Source organism: Pelodiscus sinensis, chromosome 9 (genome assembly GCF_052426305.1).
Source record: "Pelodiscus sinensis isolate ZL-2025 chromosome 9, ASM5242630v1, whole genome shotgun sequence".
In the NCBI taxonomy this organism is placed as follows: Eukaryota; Metazoa; Chordata; order Testudines; family Trionychidae; genus Pelodiscus; species Pelodiscus sinensis.
In genome coordinates, this window is record NC_143060.1 from 60,773,294 (window position 1) to 60,798,088 (window position 24,795).

Below are 24,795 nucleotides of genomic sequence, written 5' to 3' on the forward strand. Positions count from 1 at the left end.
GATATGGTCCATTCATGACAGAACAGTGACGGTGAAGGGAGGCTGTCAGAGCAAGGGAGGAGGTAGGGCTGAGGCGTGCTGCACTCCAGCCATCCCCAACAGGCGCTGTGCCATCAAGAGGGCTCCTACTGCCAAAGCAAGCTAGAAAGGCCTAGAGATGGCTCTGAATTGCAGAGTGCGCCAAAAGTAGCCCCAGCGATTGGGGGAGCACAGACATGGTGCACTACCAGCCTTGCCCCCTCCTCCTTGTCTCTTCCCATCGGTGTCTTGCGCCAAAGAGACCTCCATCATCCTGGAGGACTGAGCCTTTTGAACCTAATTCTACTCCTTTCACGCCAGTGCCACTTAGTTGGCTTTAACAGACTAGCTAAGTTCCTGATTTCAGCCAGTCTATGGTACAGGAGAACCAGATTTCGTATCTGGAAGCATTAAAAAGCATGGTAGACAATTCGGAAAGTTCACCCTCTAACTCTACAAGGAGGGCCAAATGCAGATTTGTGTAAGCGGGCACAACCCTACTGCTGGCCTCCAACTACATAAGGTTTGGATTTGGCCACTGTAATTTATACATGTATGCACATATGAATAAGTTAGATGTATATGGTTGTTTACCTGTTATCTATACAATCATATCTGTATGCAAATCTCTCTCCCCTCTCCCCAGCTTTGCCTTCATAACTGGGACCCAAATCTCTCTCTCTCTCTCTCTCTCTCTCCTAAACAAAAAAGAATCACATCATATGATTTGCTGCCTTAACATCAGTTTTTTAACTTTGGTTGCCATAGAAATGGGATGCAACTTGGCATCACCATGACAACAGCTGCCTCTGTTTAAATTCACCATCTGACATGCAGCCTCTCTCTCTCTCTCTCCAGCTGTCAGAAAGATGGACCTGCCATTACACCTACTCCCAAAGCAGGCTGGAAATCTAATGAATGAAAGGCAAAGAAAGCAGCACTGGAGGAAAAAGCAGAACAATGTCAGAAGGCTCAAAATGTTTCTCCTCAGCAGCATGGCCATGCTACCGTCCCAAGGCAGACGCCAATGGATTAAATTACTGCCAGTAGGAAATCCCCAGGACTAACTGTTTTCTTTTAAACAAGTCCATGCACAACTTTTACTGCCCTTCTACAGGCTCCTCTCTGGACCCTAATCACCTCGAATAGGGCAATGCAGTAATAAGCAAGGGAACTGCAGTCGGTCGTCCCCCGCGGCTGGTCCGAACCGGGTACTAACAGGGTGCAGTATGGATGCTCCTACCAATGGCCCTGGCTGGGCACTGAAACAAGGAAGCTTGTCCCCAAGTCATCGTCACGGCGTTACTAGAGTCCTCATGGGGTAACACAATGGCGCTACTCGGGGGAAGAGTCGCCACTGCCGCGCACACCTGTGCAAAGCGACGGCCGAACAGGCATAAAAGGGGCAGAGGGCCTCACGGGATGCAAGTCAGTGGAGAACACGGCTGCTGCTAGCTGGGATCGTGGTGGGCAGGGCTGCGAAGCGATTGCCCCAACACCCCCCCTGCCCCGGAACCTTTGACACAGCTGCCCTCCGAGTGGGCATCACAGAGAAGGGAGCGAGAGAGCAGTGTTGTCAGGAGGCCAGCAACACACCAGCTTAGCCCTGCGCCTTTGGGCAGCCGTGCGACCTCCGCCAGGTAAGCAAAAGGATTGAGAGCCACACACTCATTGCCACAGAGTCGTTGCTCCCAGCCCAGCGGCAGACAGTTCCCGAGTCGAGCAGGGTTACCTCGCCCCTTCTGAGGTTGTAACCAACCCCAATCAACACAGCCGGCTGTCACCTGAACAATCGCACGCGTCTCTATGCGGCGCCTTTCTGGCTAGGTTGGTTTTCAGTGGGCAGTGCCAATGCTGCCAGCACACAGGGACACGTCCTCAGCTTGTATCAGTGATGGGAGCAGAGAATCAAGCCCTGCATGTCTCTTGCGCAACAAAATCCACCGACTGATTCCGGTTCCAGTCTAGCGAAGGGACAGCTGGGCTGCAGGGTCCTAAACTCAGCTCTGGACTTTCTGCCCCTAGCTAGGAAGACGGTTCTAATAGAAACACAGCTGGGCTGGAGTTGAGTTACTGGATCTTGTAAATTACAGTAGGTGGAAATTCTCGGCCATTGTGTCCCAGAGTAGGACAGGGCCTGCGGGGAGGGGTTTGCGGTAAGAGACTGCTCTATAGAGCAGTGGTTCTCACCCAGAGGTCCGAAGCCCCCATGAGAGGTTTTGGGGGGGCTGCCAAACGGGCCGCATTAGACTCGCCGGGGCCCTGGGTGTGAAGCCAAAGCCTGAGCAATGGAGTTTCGCGGGGGCCCAGGCAATCACCTCGCTTGCTACCCCCTAATGCTGGCCTTGGCTTTTGTCTGCGGAAAGCCAGCTATTATGCACAGGTGGGCCATGGAGTTTTCACAGCGTGCTGAGGGGCGTCAGAAAGAACAAGAGTGAGAAGCCCTGGTAGAGAGGCTTTTGGGATGTTGGAGAAAAGAGACAGCTGCAAGACCCATGGAAGACCCTTCTCCCCTCTGCGTGGTAGGGATGTTCAATATCGGTTAATTGAATAATCGATTAACCTCATGAATTCTTATTGGTTACTCGACTATTCTATAGTCCCCGGGGGTGAGGCCGGTAGCCAGTGAGTTCTGGCCCCACTCCCGAGGAGCCCCCATCACCCCGAGCTGCTGTCTTTGTATCAGAGGCAGCAGAGTGGGGTGTCAGGCAGGAGCTGGTCCACAAGAAGAGCCCGTTTAAAAAACAGCTCCCCTCGCAGATCGGCTTCCCTGTATCAGAAGCAGCAGTGTGGGGTGGCAGCAGCCCCTCTCTGGGCGGGGGGCGTGATATCCCAGACCCGGCGCAAGCCGGAACTGAGCCAGGCTGCCTTCCCGCCTGGTCCCTAACACACTTCAAATGCAGAGCCCCAGTGGGGGTAGGTCCCAGACCCGGTGCGAGCCAGGACTGAGCTGGGCTGCCTGCCTGCCAGGCTCCTGGTACACTTTAAATGCAGAGCCACGGGGGGGTAGGTCCCAGACCCGGTGCGAGCCAGGACTGAGCCGGGCTGCTGGCCAGCCTGCTAAAAAATGTACTGGCAAGTGGCTGTGTGAGAGGGGAAGTCTATAGCATTAACCTATGAGCTTTTGCTTATTGGTTAATCAACTACACTATTATGTCCCTACTGTGTGGCTGGATAAATTTTAAAAGTGGGTCACATACAACCATCAAGAAGACCCTAAGCCCTCTGCTGGGTATTGAATTAATCAAGACAGAAACACACACACAGATTCTGTTTCTCTCTTGGGATAAAACAACTGCGGAGGAAGTGCCCACACACACACACACACACACACACACACACACACACACACACTTTCTCTTTTGCGCGCACACACGCGCACACACACACTGTTTCTCTTTTGCGCACACGTGCATGTGCGCGCGCACGCGCACACACACACACACACACTCTGTTTCTCTTTTGCGCACACGCACACACACACTCTGTTTCTCTTTTGGGATAAAACAACTGAGGAGGAAGTGCCCACTATTTATCACACAGGTGTTCAGACAAGCTTAGGACAGGGGGAGACAGCAGAGAACAAAGTCTCCTATTTCTACCCAGCGCTTTGGTCTCTCTTTCAGAGAAGTGAGACAGAAGAGAGACGGCTGGAAACGCAGGGGATTTCTACAGCTCCCTTTCCTGTGCCACAAGCCTTCCAAAGGACCTAGCTGGAGCCCGTGGGGCAATGCACCCACATAAAGTTTAAGCACATGTCCAAGCACTTTACTGGATTGGGAGCAGAGCTCTTGGCATCTTCCAGAATCACACCCCCCGGTACCAACACTGGGGTTAAAAAATAACATGCCTGGATCTTTCCCAGCTGACCCTCTGCAGTAGCACGCCTGCATCTCCGGCTCAGCCCGATAGCTTTCCATGCCAGCATTCACCAAGTAATCCCAGGAAAGCCTGCATGGCCCATGCATCATTCATGAGGATGCACACAGGAGGCAGTCCTTGGGAAAAGGAGCCATCAGCACAGCCCGGCTTTTGCTGGCTTTTCCCCCCTTCCCCCACTACACTTTTTTTTTTGTTGAAGGTGGGAGTTGCTCTAGTTGTGGTCAAGCCCGATTAATGGAAGATGAATTGAGCAGATATTGATAAGCTCCTTCCCATCTCACACTAACCGAATTGGAGCTCTCCAGGCAGCCAGGCAAATGAAATCAAGACAGGAGGCCTGGGCATTGACAGCTGCTCCCCTGACAAATGCAGCCAAGGGGGGCAGGGATGGGCTCTGGTTTGAACAGATGTGATTCCATTGGCGTTTGAATGTTAAAGATGACTTCAGAAAAAAGAAACAGAATGATCCTCTAGCTCAAATGCAACTGGCTGCTGCCTAGGATTTGTCACATTAGCAAGCAGGGGGGACGGAGGGAGAGCAATTCCACCTGAAGCTAATCAATCTGGTTTGAGAGGCTTGGACACACACACACTCCCCCCCATAAGAAAATTAACGCCATTCGCTCACATTTCTCTTTCTTCCTTCTAATGTATCATCCCTGTTTACACTGAAAAGCAAAAGTGAAGAGGCTGCTGGTTATAATTACACATTTACCCAGCAGATATACAGGACTGAATCACCAGTTCCCAGTTATTTTTATCCCTATTACCTAGTCAACTGGGTTTGGATAAAGAAGGCACCTCTCCTCCCCCCACCCTCCTGATCCAAGTTGGTTTTCCTCTGTGTCGCCCTCGTGATAACCAGCACCCCTGAAAACAGCCGGCCTCCTAGCTTTGGCAAGTTACCTTCTCATTGACTATGGTCAAGATCTAAAACTCACCTCCATCGACTAGTTGCATTGCAAGCTTAGAGGCCATTCTGGGATTCAAACCGCAGGCTTTGCTTTAGACTTTGCAGATACTCGCACAAGTATTTCGCGTCTCTAGGACTGGTTCGAGGCACTATCCCTTTTAACTGATTGTATCAGTGTACAATTACAAGGAGAAAATAACAAGCATTTTGCATTATCTGATAATAGTATGCAATTACCATGCCCCCTCATTAGGCGACTCTGTAATAAGATTAACCCTGCCCCAAATGATTGCACTTTGAGCTCTGGAGTACATTAAAAACTGTCCTCTCATTTCAGACCTTTCGCCACCACACAACCTTGCTGAGGGGCCCTCAGTGCTGTCTAAAAGAGAAGGATCACATTCTTGTGCTCGCAGACTGAAAAGATGCACTGGGCACGGCGTTGGCGCTTCGCCTCCAGCGGCATTTCAGTTTTCATTCCCAGTGCGTATTCCGCTCTGCCCAAGACACGCATTCTTTGTACCCGGTCACGGTCAAAACACCGCGTCGGTGTAAGAGACAGCAGAAGCCTCCAGGCCATGTGGTAAAGAACAGCACGAATGCTTTCAGGCAGATGAGTTTCCTGGAAAGAGGAGACCTCCGCTTGTTCCATTGGTTAAATGGACAAGCGATCCGAAGGAGGCCACGATGCCAATGGTTTCATTAGAACGGCGCAATGGGAATAGAGCCTTGGCTTTGGCAAAAGAAACGATAAGTTAAACTATGGCTTTATAAATTCCTGGGGAGGGTCCACAGTCCAGTGGGAAATCACTCTAAAGGTAAGCTGTACAGGGCAGAGACTGGTTTTCTAAGATGTGTGTGTACAGCACCTCCGACAAGGGGACCCGCTTGGGGATTTTAGCCATCCGCAGCAAAATAATTAGCGCCTCCCTCCACCTCACAGAACGAAGCGTCCGAATAATTTGCCATCTTTTGGGAAAGGAGGCTTCTCCGCCTAAGCAAACGGCACCCAGGGCCCCGAAGACATGTGCACGGATGCTCCTGGGCTGAGCTGCAGAGCTCTCTTGATGCTCAGATGTCTCAGCCCAGACTGCAGCGAGGAGCGACACGCTGCCGGGTAGTTAGGAGAGTGAGATTTAAACCCGCCATAAAGCATCTGAAGCATTTAATAGACCCGAGCAGCTTCTCCAATACCAAAAAGCCCTTTTATTTGCCTTAACTGCCTCACACGCACTGCCAACGGCCTAACCTCTGTCATCATGTCACTCCGGGGGGCTGGCCCTGCTTCAGCAAAGCATCTGCGCATGTACTGTGGAGTTTTGCTGAACCTCAGTGTTACTATGACTGATGTCTTGGCATAGCTTTGTTCAGGCTCTTAAATGAAAACCGGTCCCTCCAGCCTCCTTTCCTAGCATAGCCTGTCTACCCACCGTGGACTAAGGGCATTTGCTCTGGGTACCAGGGCAAGCTCCTTTCTGTGTAAGCACAGAAGCGTTCAGTCCCTCCAACAACCCAGGTAGCATATGGGGGGGAAGCAATGGCAGAAGCAATTTGCCACTGCAGGGCAGAGTTAGAAGGTGAGTAGGGCCATCTCTAAGCAGCCAGCTTGGCTCCCGTCTGGCCCGAGGAAGCTATGGAAAGAGCAGCCCATCAACCACATCCCACTGCAGCCCACCCCACGCCTGGAGAGGGGGGAAGCCGGGCAGTGGGGAGCTGTCCCTGGTGCTCACGGCCTGTGTTGGCAAAGAGCTGAGAGCAGGGTGGAGCCTGGGATGCTGGCTAAGGGAGGGGGGGTCTCTGCAGCCGTACCAGGAATTTTGTGCAGTGCTGGAGCTCCCTGTGAGAAGCAGGGGAGTTCTCTGAGCCAGTGCCCAGCCCTGGACACACGGGGGGGGGGGGAGGGGCTGCTGGGGTAACCCCAGTCACCCTTCTCCTCACTGCAGAGCTGTCCCGGGGGCTGAAGGGGGAACCTCCTTCCGGAACAGGGGCCGGCAGCTCTGCATGGGGCTGCGCTGAGGGCACCCCCATAGCAGCAGCTGGGCGGTGAAGCCAGGGAAGGGGATGGCTGGCGTGGGGGGGGGATGCACCTGCTGGTGGGGGAGAGGCTGGACAGCCACGCAGGAGCTTCTGGAGAGCCTGAGCCCTCCCAAGGCATTCGCACCCCCTGCCTCTGAGGAACAGGAAGGCAGCCGAGCTCAGCTCTGGGACAAAGCCCAACTGAGGCGGGGGAGGGGGAATCTTCCAGCTCCTCCCTGTGCCACACGTGGCAGAGACCTAGTTTCTGGTGCACCCTGGGCCGGTGGGGGCCAGCCCAGCCTAGCCAGCCCTTAGCGGCTCCAGCCCGGAGCGCAGCTGGGAGGGTGCTGAAGGCGGTTTTCCTGCCTGTCCCCGCGGGGAACCTGGGGGTGAAGTGAAGGCAGCAAAGCGCCCAGCCGAGTCCTGCGGCACCAAGGGGGGGCTGTTTCCAGTCAGAGGAGCGCCCCCTCTCCCGCATTGTAGCCAGCAGCAAAAGGGGAGCGAGCCCTTTCAGGGAGGGGGAGGGGGAACCGGGAACGGGGGGGGGGTGCTAAGTGTCTCCGCATTTCTGCAGACTGGCAGGAAGCGGAGCGGCGAGCGGGGGCGGGTCACACACACACAGGAGCCCCAATTAGCCCCGGAGTCGGTGGCGAGGACCCCTTGGATTCTAGCCCCGAGTTCTTAAGCCGCCAACCCGGAGCCTTCATTGCCCGGGAGACATTGGGCTCAACCCCCCCGGGAAAGGGGAGCAACTCCAGCCAGGAAACCGAAATGACTGCGGGGAGGGAGGGGGCGCACCACGGTGCCCCCGTGTGCCACAGAGCCTGGCCCGGAGGCGCTTACCTTGGCCACGCTGCTGCGCGCCTGCCGGCTAGGGCCACACACGCGCGGCTCTGCGCGCAGGCAGGTCCGGCCGGGGGAGGCCAGGGCGCAGCCCGGGGCCGGGCGGGGGAAAGGATATGGCCAGTCGATGAGCTTCTTGGCGTATTTCCGGACCATGTTGTCCTCCCCGAAGAGGAAGAGGGATCTGTTGACGGTGAAGCAGTTCTGCCGGACCGGGATGGGGTTGTACAGCGCCATCGTCCTGGCCCGCTGCGCTTTGGTTTGCTTGAAGGCTGCCGGGGAGGCTCCGGGAGGCGCGGGGGCTCCCTGGCGGATCCGGTTCTGTTCGGAGCCCCCTTCTCCGGCTCCCAGGCGGCCGGCCACCGCCTCCCCGAAGCGAGCCATCCTGGAAGAGAACAGAGAGGCGACCCAATCAAGGCACCCACCGACTCCCAGCCAGCGGCCGGGGGGCGAAGCGATCCGGGTCGGCAAGTCCCCGCTCGGAGCTGCTCAGTCTAGTGGCCCGCGCTCGGGGTCTCGTCCATTCCTCGGGCGCCGGGGAGCCTTTCAGCACCAGCCCCGCGGCATGCTCCGGAGCCGGCTGCCCGCCACGCCGGGCTCTTCTGCTGGCCGGCCCGGGGACCAGCTGGAGAGCAAGCGGCGGAGAGGCTGAGTCCCTTGGCGCAGCCCCTCGGCAGCATCCGCGCGTTCCGCCCCGGAGCCAGTCCCGGGGGCCGGGCTGCGAACCACCCGCCCGGCGCGGGGCCCCGCCGCCTTCACGCCCGCACGGGAGCCGCGCCAGAGCCCGCTTGGTCCCGGCCGCTCCTCAGCGCCGCGCCGCCAGCCAGCCGGGCCATGGGGCCGTGCGCCCCGGCCAGGAGCGCGCAACAGGCGCGGGCAGCGCCGCCGGCAGGGCGGACTGGTCAGAGCCAGGCGCGGAGCGTCCTCGCCGGGGTCTGCATCTTCCTCCGCCGCCGCCTCCCGGCTGCTCTCCGCGCCCCCCGCTGCCTGGCTCGCAGCGCCAATGGCAGAGGCAGCCGGTACCCGCGCCTGGCTCGGGGGCCGAGGCGGGCGGGGGAGGCTGTGGAGGGAACAAAGAAGCGAAGCGGAGCCGGCTCGGAGGAGCTGACGCCTGCTGCTGCGCCCCCCTCGCCCCGCTCCGGGCTCTGAAGCGGCTGCAGCCCCCGGGGGCGGCTGGGGGACCCCTCCCCTCCCCTCCCCGGCCGGGCAGCTCCCAGGCGCGGAGGCAGGGAAAGCAACGCCCCGCGCCCCGCCCCTGGAGCCACAGCCCCGAGCCAGCCGCGCGCGCCCCGCGCAAGGGAGAAGCTTTGCGCCCTGCGCGCAAGGGAGCCGCCCGGCCTCCCAACGCGCGCCTGCGGGCACCCACTCACCCGCAGCGCAGCGCAGCGCCGGCCCGGGCGGGTTCGGCTTGTGCAGGCGGCTGTGCGCCCTCCGCGCGCACAGCCCCGCCACCAGCGCAGCGCTGGGCCCAGCCCCGCAACCCCGGCAGCGCACGCCGAAGCCCGGCGCCCTCTAGCCCTGCCTCTGGATCCTCTGCCGCCCTGCACGTCCACCAGCCGGGCGCCCCACCACCGCCACTACCCCAGCCAGCGCCAGCAACCCTCCAGCACCTTCCCCCCACACCCCTAGCAACCAGAGGGGCAATGGGGCCAGCGCCCAGCACCTGTGCCTCAATGGGTGCCACGAGGGTGAGCGGACCTTGGCAATCTTAGCTTCCTTTCCAGAGGCTGGAGCCCCTGCCCAGCCTCTCTGCAAAACCAAGCCCAGCTACCTGGAGTTGGTGACCGAAAACCAGAGGCCGCTGCTGAAAACCTTGTTTGAACACCCCCTCTCCTTGTCCCCAGTCTGCCAGAGCCCACTTCCAAGAGTAGCCTTTCCTGTTGAAACCGTAGCCCCACTAAGGCAGGAGCTGTCCCTTGCTCTGGTGGGACAGCTGGGCTGAGTGGCCCCCAAACTGCTCCTGTCAGGCATAATAAACCTGATCAACGCTGCCAGAAGCTTGGTTTTTGGGGGGGGGGGGGAAGGGAGATGCAGAGAACCCAGAACACAGGCCCTGCTTCTGCAGGCAGAATGAAACTGGTTTTTTTTTTTTCAAAGGGTGGCTGTGTGGATGGGGTTTATTTTAAACCCAAACAGCTGTAAGGAACCTGGCTGCTGTGTCTTGGATCACCTCTGCGCCCGCAAGCATTGATCACACCAGCTAATCAAGTCGTAATCGCTGGTCTCAGAGTGGGTGCATCTGCACAGCACCGTTATTTCGAACAACGGCCCTTATTTCGAAATAACAATGCGACCGTCTACACTGCAATTCCGTTATTGCAAAATAAAACCAAAATAACCGACAGCTTATTCCGACTTCCGTAACCCTCATTCCACAAGAAATCATGCCTCTTCCAAAACAGGGATTTTGAAATAGCAGTGGTGTGGACACCGCCCGGCCGCTGTTTCAAAAAGCTCCTCCCCCAGGGCCATTCAAAGGAATTACTCCCCAGTGCATCCTGGGGCTAAAGCAAAGTAGCGTGACTACATTAAGGGAGCCTGCCTCGGACTAATTGTGAGGCTTCCCTGTAGTGTAGACGCGCTATTTTGAAATAAGCTGTTTCAGAATATTTCTTCCGGAATAGCTTATTTTGAAATACGGTGCAGTGTAGACGTGCCCAATGGTCTTACCAGCTCCATTTGAACTACCCTACTGTCATTGGCCTCCATCTCCCCAGAAGGCACTGCTGAGTTCCCAGGGCCAGCACAGAAGCAACCAACGAATTTCACTCCCTTCCCTCCCCAGCTTGGCCAAGTCTCCTCCTTCACTCCAACCAGCCTGTGAGCTTTTCCAGTAAATGCAGGGGAGGGGTGAACAGTGTGTGGTGAATATTCACACTTTGCAGGGTGCTGGTAAGTTTTATACAATCACATGGCACCAATTCTGGCCTCTGATTGGATGGCACATATGTAGCAAACCGGTGTGTGCAAACAGCAAGCGGAACCACCAGCCGCACAGCCTGGCCTGTCCTTTGGGCCGATATTCCAGCATTCCTGTGTGCAGCAAGCGCGGAGCGTCCACTCCCGCTGGCCCCTTCCAGCAAGGGTGACAGGACTGTCAACCCCATATGGGACTTAAAGGCTCTTTCTGCATGAGAACCGGGCTGGGCCCTATGCCCCTTACACCAGGCTGCAGGCAGCCCAAAAGGCACCATCCCTGGTAATCACCTCCCAGGCAGTGGGACAGAGCTGCCATGGCTTCCCCTCCGCTGCTGAGCTGGTTACTTGGGAAATGTCAGCGCTGGCGCAATTCAGAGCAAGCCATGCTGGGGAAGGACAATGGTGGATTTAAACCAACCTAGTTACCTCTCCCTCCCCCTGAGCCACAGCTTTCCTCTCCCCTACCTGTCAGGGGCTGGGAACTCCTCTGTCCTGCCACCCGACCCTCCCCATGGATGCCCCGCACCGAGAAGCTGCAGGGGTGCTAAGCAGGGAGGCAAGGCGTGGGATCAGGCTTGCGGAGCTCAGTGCACGCCTGCCAGCACTGCTGAAGTCAGAGGCCCCGCAGCCCCAGAGCTGGGGTGCTGGCTTTGCGGCTGGCTGCGCCGCAAACGAGATTCGGCGCCATCTGGAGCGGTCCTTGCCATTGCCAACATGCAGCTAGCCGGAGGGAGGGGCGGAGGCCGTACTACTGACTGATGCCTAACTACAGTGCAACTGATTCGCGACAGGCAAGAGGCTGCCCTCACGGAAACCATGACGATTGGCGGCTCCGTCCTGTCCCCTCCGCCCAGCACCGCGTCGGGAGGGAGGTTGCTCTTCCCACTTTTGGACTATGTGAATTCAGCCTGTAGTATGGCCACAGGCCAGATAACGCTCCCCAGCTCAGCCGAGCGCTCTGCCCTCCTGCTTGCGCTGCCAGGTGCTCCTGGGGTTTTCTGATTCATGCCACGTTAGCAACGCTTGTGGCTTCTGGGATGAGTTTTCGCTCTGGGCCAAATGCTTGTGGCTCCAGCTAGTTGCCAGATCTCGCTAATTTCACAGGGAATGATGCAAAATTATTTCCCTACCCTCCAGCTCCTGCTCTGTCTCACACACCCAGCTAACTCAGGGCAACACAACAATAGGATTTTCCCCTCCCAGCAAGGCCCAGGGAGGTGGGGACAACTTTCTCCCATCAGAGCAAAGACACTTGTGGCTCCAGCGACAAACTCCAGGTTCAGAGCAAAGAAGGAACTCTTGATTGCTCCCTTCCAAGCCACCCAGTGGCAAGGGAACAATCATTTTGCCCCTCCCCACCCTCTCCTCCTTCCCATGTGCAACAGGGGATCTATGAGAGAGGAATTCCTTCACAGGAGGGGGTGAATCTGGGAAGCAGCCTCCCCACACCACTGTGACCAAGAAGACTCTCTACTCCCTACACGGCAGAAGGACAATGCAATGGGCCGTTCACTTGTCCCCGTGCAGAACCAAGGGAGTGCCAATGTTAAGAGGGGATATGGGAGAAGAGAGAATCTTTCAGGAAGACACAGAATGCATGAAACAGAATTGTCCCAGCTAGGCAAGGGGCTGAAGGACTCATTTCCCGCAAGTATCAGTTTTGTTTAATGACTCCCACTCCAGCATACGGCTCTGCTAACGCTTTGCTGGGCAAGTGGGAAAGGTGACGAACCTACAGATGTGTGAACAGTGCAAAGGCCCTATGGGTTTAGAGCTGGTTAAATTTCTTGGGAATGGAAAAGATCAGGACCCAGTGTCACTGACAGGCAGAGGCATAGGGGTGTGCTTTGAAGGTACAAGGACTGGGGGTGTTGTGATGACTGAGCCTAGAAATTGACTCCAGTTAAATTAATGGAGATTGCCTATCTCCTAGAACTGGAAGGGACCTTGAAAGGTCATCAAATCCAGTCCCCTGCCTTCACAGTACCATCCCTGACCATTTTTTGCCCCAAATGGCCTCCTCAAGGATTGAACTCACAATCCTGGCTCTAGCAGGCCAATGCTCAAACCACTGAGCTATCTATCCCTCCCCCTTCACCACACGAAGAAAGTGGAAGTCCATCCAATGCCACAATAACTTACAACCATACTGATGGGGCAAGGAAGAAAAGGAGCTGGGCAGACTGAATTAATCCAGACAGAAAGGGCCCCTCTGCTAGAACTCAAGGACTGTGTTAAGATCGTGCCCGGTAAACAGGAAAAGTGTGGAACCAGAAATCAGTTCATTGTGTCAGAAATTAGACCTAGACAGGGTAACAAGGAGATGGGCTATTCCATCCACCCCTCCCCTTTGGGGGGCCTTGCAAAAGAGACCTTTGGGGTGAAAACTAGCTATTAGAACCAGCATCACCATCAGGTCTGCCACCTCCTGGGACCACAGACCATCCGTGCCCTAATCCTAGGAGATGTCCTGATCAGACCAGGCAAGAGTGAAAGACCCAGCTGATAGGATTGCTCCAGCTGACTCCTTGGGGTGAAATGGGATTTGACTTTAGCAGTGGCAGCAAAAGTTCCTGTCGGTCTCAGCTAGCGTCTCCTTTCCCCACAAAGACGGCGATGGCCACTTTGCTACCCTCTACGAGATGGCCAGATAAGAAGAGTTTCCTACTAAAACCTCCGTCCGGCTCAAGGGAACACGGGAACAATGGGTGCTGTTAAAATGAAAGCCTCGCTATTTCTATTGCTTTGTTTGTCTTTTGTTTCTTTATCTTTAATAAAAAGTTACATTGATGTTAATGGTGTCTTTGCCATCGTTCTAAGCAGGCTGAAGCTGCTCTACACCTAACACACTGTTTAATGCTGGGCAGTGACGGGGTTATGTTAACATCCGTGGCCCATTTATTTCATCTAAATTAATACAGTAGGGAGGGATTCATCTTTACAGAGCACTGGCTAGTTCGTAGGTATTGACCAATCCAGAGTATGGCAGACAGCAGCACACTGCAGAATACAGGTTTCCTCGTGGCCTGTCTCTGAAATAATATTTTTAGCATAGGCCCTTATTTTTAAAAGTGCCATTGTATTACATACAGTCTGATCCTGCACTTGCCATCGACTTCACAGGGAGCAGGATCGAACCAAAACGGTGGGGCAGTTTGCAGTCGTGCAATAGCTTTGATTGGAACAATGACTAGAATTCTGGAGTTCTGTTAATAAGGGAAACTGGATTTCAGGGAGCTGAGATCTTGTCCATTTTCATGAGCCTCACAGATCCCAGAAAGATGACACTAAATCCCTTGTCCAGCTTTGTAATCCCAATTTTCCAGCACCAGTTGTCTCAAGCATAAGAAGGATTTTTCTCCTCTATGAATCCATATAGACTTGAATGTGTCCTGAAAACTCCTCTCTGCTCCCACAGCACCATCTCCTGGCTATTTTTTATGTCTCTAACAGAACGAGAACCAACAGTTCCACATACCTCTCCAAAAAGAGTGAAAAATTCCTGTTAACGAGACAATTTACAGGCAGGCATCTCACTAACCAGGATATCATACTCACAATGACTTTTTCCTTTTTGAAGAATCTGGAACATGAATCAAAGCCTGCTCTCCTTCCAAAAAAAAGCCACTGTCAAATGCAAATACTCTAAGACAATATAATCCCACAAAAAAGTGCAAGTATTACATACAATATAGTTTACTTTTTCCTTTTGTCCACCAGATTCGGTTTCACACTAATCCACAGACATAACAAGTGTTCCAGGAGATTCTACTCACTTCCACTAACCGCGATTAAAATATTTCGCACTAACTGTGCAATGCATGAACACAGCTAAAGCAATGTCATTACCACTTACCGTGGATAATCACACAACCCCAGAGGCTGGACACAAAGGATCAGTTCACATCAATAAATGTTTTCTCGTTGCTTATAAAAGCTCAACTTCACAATGAGCCTCTGGGGTGAACACTATAGCAAACAGACTCAACCAAAGCCCATGGACGTCATTAGGAGTTTTTCCATTAGCACCAAAGTATCTTGGATCAGACTCATTATAAAAGGAAGGGCTGCACTGTGACAAGCATTGGAAAGGGACTAAGGAGATTGAGGTTCAGTTACTGGCTCACACATAGCTTGACTCTGAGGAGGAACATGAGCTTTCTCAGGGGCCAAGTCAAGACTGTGGGGCGAACGACCCCAGAAACGAAGGACCGTCACAAACCCGGCCAACCTTCCGCTCTAAGTGCACGGCATGTTTCTCTGCCCTGGCCTTCTCTAACAAACTTGTATGATCAACTCCATAACACATGCTTCTCCCCATGGGAGAGGAGGATAGAAACATGTGACAGATGTTGGTCATGTTGCTTAAAGCACTACTGGAAGGCATTCATATAAGACAATACCAAGTGTGTTATAAGAATCTACAGAGAACAGAACTCTCTCACTTTGTCAGGGGTGTGAAAAACCCACATGCGCCTTGGCCATAGCTATACCAAGAAAACCCCCAGTCAGTGTAACCCTTTTGGGGGAAGTGGCGTTTCTACACCAGCAGGAAAACTCCCACTTTCAGGGCTTGTCTTCACTTACCCAGAGAGAGATGCTCCAGAGATCAATCTCTCGGGGTTTGATTTAGAGGGTCTAGTAAGGACTCACTAAATCGACCACTGATAGCGCCCTCCCCCCACTCCCACCCCCATCAACCCTGGTCCTCCACCAGGTTGCCAGGAGGCAAGGAAGTCAACAGAAGAGTTTCTCCCATTGACCTCTTGCATTAGGGACGCCGCAGAAATTCGACCTAACGTATGTCAACTCCAGCTATGCTTGTCTCTTAGCTGGAGTTGCATATCTTAGGTCAACTTTCTCCAGCAGCATAGACCTAGCCTCTGTAGACTGCATGTACAGTAAGGGGCTATACTGACATAGGCTCCATAGTGTAGACATACCTTAATCTCTGTTTCTCAGCTCCCTTTCTGTACAATGAAGGTAACAACACCCCCTCTTCCACCATTTTTCTGTTTTATATAGTTTGATTATAACCTCTTTGGAGCAGGCACTGCCTCTTGCATGCCACTGTAAAATAGATAACACAATGAAATGCAGATCTTGACACTATCTGCTAATAAAAATAGTCAGCATCCTCCAACATATTTATAGCTCAGTCCAATTTCAGAGCCTGTCAGGTGATGGGGAGAAACACCAACAGTGAATCAGGAACTGTGAGTGTTGGTGAGGTTTCAGATTTGACCTTCTTTTCAGGTTTTCAGGTTTTTAAAGTATACAACAAAGGCTACGGCATGACTCCTACCAGCCAGTTGTATTCGTCAGGGACAGGGGACCTGCTAGCCAAGTCAAGGTTGAAAACCATCAGATCAGACTTATGCATGTTTGTGGGTGGCGGCAAACTCTTATTTCCTCGACTGTGATGTTGCTAGAACATTGGATCAGTTACACCCTCTTATTAAAAGTTGACTTTTCGCATTGCTTTTTTTAAATGGCATTTCAATTACAGGAAAAACATTTCTCAGTGTCAAATTAGAGTCACCTACGAAACTGGTGCCAGATTTTCAAAGGGACTGGGTAATTTTATCACCAAGAACAAAATTTGTAGCAACACAGGCAATCCAATCTCCTGCTCCAGGGCATACTTGATTACTGGGAGGGATCAGGGACGTAAGTGGCCAAGCGCATTATGGGTTTAGGGCAATTCTTCCCTCTGAAGGGAGACACAAGTGCCAGATAGCAGGCATGGTCAGAGATGGATCTGTGGAATTCTTGGACTATGGAGCCGATTGGGTAAGGATGATCCTGTAATATTGTTATTTTATTTCTGTAACAGTGCATAGGACCTCTCAGGTCAATTAACCCTCCGCTGCACCTACAATGATTCTCCCCAACTTGTGGCACTGAGTGGGGGGGAGATACTCCTCAACTGGTCTGGTTTGCATCCCAAAATGCCATAATAGCCTTGCCCAGAGTATGCTATGGAAAGTATCATTAGCCTGGCCCTGAAATTAACGCTGGACCACAGAGAGCCTTTGGGTTCTATTCGCTGCTGGTGTACTTGGGACACCCAAGGCAGCTCCTGACTCGTCCATCGCTCCTCTGACAGCATGCTGCTATGGGCTGAGCTAATCTACACGATCTGTCAAACCCACAGCGCAATGTGGCCACGAGCAGCGAGGCGGGAACGGAGTGTAAAGCAGCCAGTGCACATTGAAGTTCTGTAGCTCCTGAAGTCTAGCAGCAACTTTTTCTTCAGACCTGCGTTGCTGCAAAGCCAACGCAAGATCGCGGCGTTCGTGCGTGTGTCTGTAGACTGAAGGCACTTCAATCCATCGGGTGAAGAACACTTTGTACAGCCAGGCCCGGTGTGTATAAGCCACAAACCGAGCAGGCTGGTAGGTGTTTCACGGCCATGCGGCCCAGGTGCACATGCCCTTGCAAGGTAGCAGAGAGAGGAGAGGCTCTCGAGGAAGATTTTCCAAGGCACAGATGGGAATTGGGCACTTTCCACTGAAAGTCAATAGGAGTTGGGTGCTGGCTGCACTCTGAAAAGCTATCCCTTGTCTACAAGGAGTGGGTATGGTCCTCACACCAGTGAACCCCACAAAGGCCCCCTTCGCTAGCACAGTCATCACAAGAAAAAAGCCATTACAAGATTCCTCCTCCCTCACATCGGTAGGGACAACACCATGAACGTTAAAGACGCCAAGGTCAGAAGTTGGATTCCCAGGGTGTCTCCAGTTGACGGCAGCAGTGTGTGTGGATTGCAGGATGCATTACACTATTATACACATTTCATTTAGGATGGGTGGAAACTCCTCTCCCCCCCCCCCCATTGCTGACTCTGGCCACATGGCCTGGCATGGCTGTTCCCTGGGGCTTTGGGAGATGCAGCAGTTAGTTAAATTTGGATGCATAATTTATAGCTTTGTATTAAGTGCACGGGCCTCTCTGATCTCTTTTATCTGCATCACTTCTCTTTGAATATATAGCTGCTTTTGACCTTGGGAAGGCAGTTTCTTGGGTTTGCCTAGGTGACATGTCCAGGCATGTATCCAAGTGGATGCTGTTCGGAGTCATTAGAACCGACAAAGGAAAGTCTAATAACCATGTAGGCAGCTCCTGGGGGCGTGCGAGGCGGAGGAGGTAACATGAGTCAGACCAAACTGCTATTGAAGGAGAAACGTGTAATAATGAGCAGACAGGAATAAGGAAATACCCATCTTTAGCTGGACTATGGGATGAGGTAATCCCCTGAACATTAACCCCAATTTAAACATTTTAACTGCCAAAGCCATGGGGTTATAACTCCGGATGTAAGCGACTAGTCGACTTTCTGATAAGCAAAAGTCCTAAGTCAACTAGTCCCTTCTCTCCCTCCCTCCCGCCCCTCTCCCCACTGCCTTTATAAGAGGCAGCAAAGGGGGGGAGCTGGAGGTGGTGCTTAAAAGCCAGCACTGTCTCTGCAGAAGGCAGGAGGGTAGTGGGGACCAGGCGTGAGCCGGGAATCAGACGATACCTGGCTTGCACCTAGTCCCAGACATGCCTCTGTAAAGTGCAGCAGATGGGACCCAGCGTGAGGTGGGACAGCTGATTCCCGGCTTGTGCAGGGCCCCCGCTATGCATCAGCCTTTTAAATGTATTAAGAGCCGAGAGGCTCTTAATACATTTAAACGGCAGAGCCACAGCAGGGTTAGCTTCCAGGCTCAGAACTAACCCCACTATAGCTCCCCTGCTTATCGACTAATCTGTGGAAAGTCCATCAACTAGTCAATTAGTTGATTAAACTAAATTTAACATCCCTAGTTATAACAATAGGATCTTCAGCTGTAGTGAGATGCGCAGCTTTCTTGGACGAGGGTTGAAAGCAAACAAACAACTTGGTAGCCATGGGGGAAACAAAAGGACAAGTTCTTTGCTGGAACAGCACCAGTCCTCGGCATTTCTAGGAGTCCCTTCCATACAGAGGATCTCAGTCCACTCTGCAAAGATGGAGTGAAGTTTTGCTCACTAATAGAAGCTAGGGAGAATTCAGGAGTCTCCCTTTTCTCTGGCCACACGTGCACACACCTCGTTGCACCGGTTTTCTTGTGGTAGTCACCTTCCCGAGTGGCAGAGCTCTGCCAAAGGTGCCTCTGCAAGTCACATTAAATGTCAGAACAGGCCTCCGGTCACTCTGAAACCTCCCTCTCTCCCCTCCTTGCTGTTCTTCAATACTAAAAATGCTGTGGGGTCAGGAGTGTTTGGAAGGTACAGAAATCACTGCAATAACGTGCAAGTCCTGCCAGTAAGACTGAGAGCCACCTCCTCCTTTGCGCTGGCCATGCAATGGCGCTCTAAGTGGGTGTGAGTTCTATTTTAAACCCACTTTAAGGGCCCTTAAAGCAGCAGAAAGAGGCACTAGAGTGAATGAGAATTGGGCCCATACTCGTGATGCCCATTTCTCCAAGGCTATGTCTACACTGGCGGCTTCTTGCGCACGGGTTCTTGTGCAAGAAGTCTTGCACAAGAAGACATCCACACTGCCATGTGCACGCTGTGCTTTTGCGCAAGAGCTCCCATGGCAGTGTGGATGCTCTCTTGCACAAGAAAGTTCTGATGGCCATTTTAGCCATAGGGCTTTCTTGCACAAGAAATCTCTGCCGAGCGTCCACACTGCCCTCTTGTGCAAGAGCTCCTGCGCAAGAGGGCTTACACCCGATAAAAAAAGAGTGTAACTCTTGCACAAGGAGCCCTCTCTTACCACGCCATACTGTAAATTTCCTCGCGCAAGAGCGGGCGGGTAGTGTGGACGCTCTGCAGATTCTTGCAGATTTAAGAACGGCAGTACTTGCACAAGAAGCCACGAGTGTAGACATAGCCCAAGTGTTTATAAGACTGCCTATCGCTGTGCTACCACAGTCTACAAACCAAAAATGGCTCTTTACATACATTCTGCCATCAAATAAATTATATGCCAAAAAATGTGACAAACTCATTTAAACAGCTTAAAGGGCACAACAAAAATCTGTCAGATTAATAGTTTATGCAGCCCTGGAACAATCGGAACTGCACCACACCGCACCGAGGTCAGCAGCAGCACGATTAGGTGTGTCACTACACACGTCACAATCACAAAGTGCAGCCTCTGCACCATCCGTCCTCCAACCATTCGGATTCACACTTTACAGCATCCCTGCTGGGTTTTGGCCCATTGGCTTCATTCTCTTTTAAAAACCACAAGGCACGGCTGGTGCCTCTGCATGGAAATTTGGTAGAAACTTGGTTCCCACTGCCCAGAAGGAGAACACTTCAACCTCCTTGGGCACCCAGTAACAGATTTTAAAGAAGCCATCCTGCTACAAAAAAAACCTTCCAACCCAGACCTCAGAGAGAAACAGCAGAGCTGCAATTTGTTTGCAAATTTAACACGATCAAATCAGGACTGAATAAGGATTTAGAATGGTTCTCTCATTACAAAGGCAGTTTCCCCTCTCTTGGTATTCACACTTGCCCATCAACTGCGGGGAGTAAGCTGCACCGAATTGGCCTCTTTAGCACAGGTCCAACACATGTTATATATATCGCCCTACCTCTGTGATTTCCACATCTGACAAAGTGGGTTTTCCCACAGAAAGCTTATGCCCAAATAAATGAGTCGTTAAGGTGTGTCCCAAGGTCCTTGCTCAAGGGACACTTTCCTCACCCTGGGACACTTTCTTTGTCCACAAATCAGCCAGAGACCCTTTCTGGTACAGTTACCCATGCCTTTTATTGACAGTTTCCTATCACCTTCTATTTACAGAGCTTTGGTTTACAGCAAACTCAGCCAGCCTCTCCTTCTGCCTGGGGAAGCACACTCGGCCACACCCTGGCTCCTCCCCTTTCACTTCCCCTCTGGTTGCCTTATCTAGCCCTCTGGCTAATGCGGCCCACAGCTACTTCCATTAGCCCTTCAGCCCTGGGCTTGCTCGGCTGGCTGCAGTTGGCCTATTCAGCCAGGCTGTGGTGGCAGAACTCCGGCTTAGCCAGCCGTCTGTCACAGGTGCCATGGGACTCCTCCCTGTTGCTGTCGTTTTGCAGATACAGACTAACTCGGCCACCTCTGGGAGACATGCAGCCTCAGTCCCTGAGCATCTGGCTCTCAGGCTTGCGGGCAGTGACCTCTCCCGTTCATACATCCACAACAAACTCACGCTCCTTTCAGAGTGCACAGGGTGTGTCTCTCTGGTCTCTGTCTCTGTCAGATGCTAAGTCCCTGTATCGGCCACACAGCCGGTCTTGCTCTCTAACAAATCAGACAACGATCGGGAGGGGTTGGTTCTCCCTTGCCACACCCTCGGCTCCAGTTTGGATCACTTCTATTTCCTAACAAGAACAGGACACTCCAGGCAGCGTGTTCGTGGAAGAGCGCAGCGCTGACCAGGCCCCCTTCCTCTGCCTTCGGCTGCTGTCTTTTGCAGCCCATCCAAAGAGGCATGAACTAATCAGCCATTAATCAACTGCTGCTTTATTTAGCTTTTGGCGCTGGTCTCAATTCACGTTCCCAGCCACATTCCTGGCTGCTGCAGTCCCCTTTCCCTGGCCACAAAGATACACTGTGCACCATCCTCGTCCCACTCCTCAAGGCCAGGCACGCCCCTTGCAAGGTGTCCCCGGTCTCCATGGGTAGTGTAGCTCGGGGGAAAGAGGTTCTCCTTTTGATTACCAGGTGACTCCCTGCCAAACAAGCCTTTGTCTCCTCTTTCTAGGGTTGCCAGATGATTTCCCAAAAAATACCGAACACACGTGCTAAAAATTTGTCGAGCAGAAAAAAACCACACCCCATAAATACCAAACACACATGCTAAAAATTGTCGAGCAAAAGACCTATGCTTAACACTGACTGGGAACATTATTAAAAACAATCAACAGTCTCCATCATATATTTTGACTCCGTGAACCTCCTAGCGCCAATCGCAGCCCTGCCTCCCCAGCCATTCCCCCTGCCCGGCATCCACTGGGCACCCAGATGGAAAAGCAGAAAATACCGGACATTGCACATGTCTGGTATTTTCGGAATTTTTTTACTGGACAAGAGGGCACAAAAAACAGACTGTCCGGTTGAATACCAGATAGCTGGCAACCCTATCTTTCTCCTTCCCCTCCCCTCCCCATTCACGAATCCCCCAGGCATACTGTCGACTTGTTGGGAGGGGGATCCTCGCAGAGGAGCTGAACAGATAGACAAATGGTACAGGGGCAGCCGGTGAAGCCTTGCTGAGCCTTAGCTAGGAAGCTACAAAGCGGCGGATCTTTAAAAAAAAATCCCGAGATAAAAATCAAGCAGGTTCGACGCACTTTTTCAAATCTCTCCAGTACGGCGTCCCCCTACCCTTGTGCTTTGAAAACCCTGTGCCAGGATCTTTTGCAACAGAAGGGGCTACGGACGCCCTTGCCAAGCAGAATGGGTAGGACGCCTCGGACAGATACTCAGCGCTGCCCTGGCAGCACGGCGCTGGCATTGAAAGGAAAGGGTAGCAAAGAGCAGGAGAACTGTGACCCTCCAGCCATATCTGGCCCCCAGTTTACTTGGACCCGGACAAGCTAGCAGTCTTCACTGATACACCTATATGGCCCCACACCACATCAGGCCTCTACTCCAACTCCGCCAACCAGAAAGAGCCAGACCAGGCACTGGCCAAGCACATTGACAAGGGAAGCCAAACTCCACAGGTGCCTCGCTCCAGCCACCTCCTCTGAATTGGGGAAGTTGCATTTTCCCTCCACTAGGAGGGAGCAGGAGAAGAGATGCCTCCTCCAGCCCTATCGGTCTCAGCCCCCGGCTCAGAGATCGATTCTTCTGCTAACTCTCCCCGAGAAGAGTCCAAACGGGAATGAGGAACTTCAGCACCCACCACAGGCACAGGAAGTAGAGGGGCAGGTGGGCTGGAGCACCCTCAGGTTTTAGGTGTCCCAGCCCCACATCACTACTGTCCTGGCTGCCAGGCCTGCTGCTGTCCAGGGGGTTTGCTGCTTACTGGGGTCCCTCTCAGTCACCAGCCCCATAGCAGAGGCCACACTCCCAGCCCCATGGTCCCTCTTGGCTGCTGGCTCCATGCGTGGAGGCTCTGCCATCGGCCTTAGGGCCCCAGCCAGCTGCTGGCCCTGAATGCAAAGTCACAGCTGCTGGCCCCCGCTCTACAGGACAGTGGTAAGGGGCGGGGCACATGCAGCTCAGCGCCCCCACCCCAAAAAGTGATCCAGCGCCACTAGCACTCACCGCCTTCCCAATAGCGTGAGTCAAATTCCCTCAGGCAAATTCCCTGTTCACCGCAGAAGGCTGGGAAGGGAGAGGGTCCCTGAAGAGCAGGGAGGGGCAGATACGACATGTCAGAAGACGAGTATTTCCACAGTCTGAGGGAAAGGGGCTCCAGGTTCCAGGCTGGGAAGTGGGCAGCCCTCCCCTTATTCTCTGCTAGTGCCTCCTGCCCCATCTCCTGCCCCGCGTCTCTCTTGCCTGTTTAACCTGCAAGCTCTTCAGTGTAGGGGCGGCCATTTTGTTCCATGTTTGGACAGAGCCTCACCTGAGGGGCACCAGGGTCCATGCCCGGGGCTACGGTAACGCCTAACACTAACAGAGTGAGGGCTTGTCCTTCCTCCATTATCTTCTGTTCTAGGGCAGGTACAGTTCATGGCCCCCCCACTCAGACCTCTCCCGCAGCCAGAAACACCCTCGTGCCGGGGGAAGACATTCCCACACTGCAGAATTCCTTCCCCATTGCGTGCAGTGCTGTCTGGCAGCTTCCATTGGTGAGGCAGGGGGTCAGCAGGAAAACTGGGTTTGTCCTTCCTTTCCAGGTCCATTGCCAAGGGCAGGTGGAGAAATCAGGATACGGAGCACTGATATTGTTGTGCCTTGCCTCTCATTCTACCTCGGCTTAAGGCCTGGGCTGGCCTCTTCGGTCAGCTGGAAAGTTTGTTGACTAGCAGGGCCACTGATGGGGTGGGAGGAAGGGGGCAGTTGTCCCTGGGCTGGGAGATATAAAAGGGCCTTTTCTTTTTTAGAGGGGACAAAGGGTCACATTGGACAAACACTTACCCACCCAGAAATCTCTCTCATTCAGGGCGCCTGTCCATGAGATGAGGCAGTCTGAGGATGACCTGCCTTTCGACATCGCTCCCCATCACACCTAGAAAGCACACAGGGCCCTGACTGCCCCAGGCCTTGTCTACATGGGTGAGTTGCACCCAGTTTAGCTCAATCAGTTTAAATTCACTACGTAGGTTAACCTAAACCAGCTTCGACAGGTTGCCGCAGCTCCGGGACCTGACTCAGACGAGGGGAGGGGAGCGAACTCAATGAGGCTCTGTCTAGATCAGACTGAAGTGATGTGCTTGGCAGCAAGTAACATCTAAAAGATATGATGCGAGCGGCATAGGGCTGACTGTAATCCTATCAGCGAGATCTGCTACTTCTAGACCCTCAATTGCTCCGGCAGGCCCAGGTGGGAATAGTGAACAAAAACACTTTTCTCTTATCTGGCTTGGCATGACAACTGGAACCAGATCTCTCCTAGCTGCTTTGTGGCCTAGTCCATGCCCATGGGCTGTCTTAACTCAGGGTGACCACGTGTCTGGTTTTCACCCAAACACCGGGCGAAAAGAAACCCTCCGTAGCCCAGTGAAAATGAGCGAGTGACGGGGGGGGGAGGGGGAGTGAACACGGCAGGGCCTCAGAAAGGGGGTGGAGGAAGGGGGTTCAGGTCTGTGCAGTCAGAAAGTTGGCAACCCTCTAAAGGGATAGCAGGAATTGCTTGAGTGCTGAGGTGACTGGTCCCTCTCCTTTCTCCCAAGAGCTCTCCCTCGGCTGGAGGCAGACAGGGGACATCCTTCCCTGACTTGGACAGCAACAGTATTCCCACTGCAGGGCCTGCAGAGCACACGCAACAGGCTGAGGGAGGAGGAGAGAATATGGAGGGCCGGGAGAAACAGGAAACACAGCCGGAGCTGAAGAGAGACTGAGGCTACGTCTACGCTAGCGACTGACCAACGACACTTTTACTGCGGCAAGCGCCAGCGTGAACGGCACATCGCCTGTCGCAACGGTCCCCCGTTGACCACGCGAGCACCGCTCGTGGCGGGTGGGAGTATGTTGTCAGCAAAAGAGCCGACCAACAGGGGCTGTACAGTCCGCTAGCTGTGCGGACACGGCCATGTCGCTAGCAGCAGTGTAGTGTAGA

At 53.5% G+C, this 24,795-nt stretch overlaps 1 protein-coding gene across 1 annotated transcript in view; it reads right to left on the reverse strand.

Moving 5' to 3' along the window:
• Nucleotides 1–24,795, reverse strand: part of CACNA1E (calcium voltage-gated channel subunit alpha1 E) — a 264,872-nt gene that overhangs the window by 214,536 nt on the left and 25,541 nt on the right. The window contains exon 3 of the mRNA XM_075936805.2: nucleotides 7,791–8,057. Coding sequence (XP_075792920.2) covers nucleotides 7,791–8,057 — 267 coding nt within the window. The remainder of the gene's footprint in view (nucleotides 1–7,790; nucleotides 8,058–24,795) is intronic.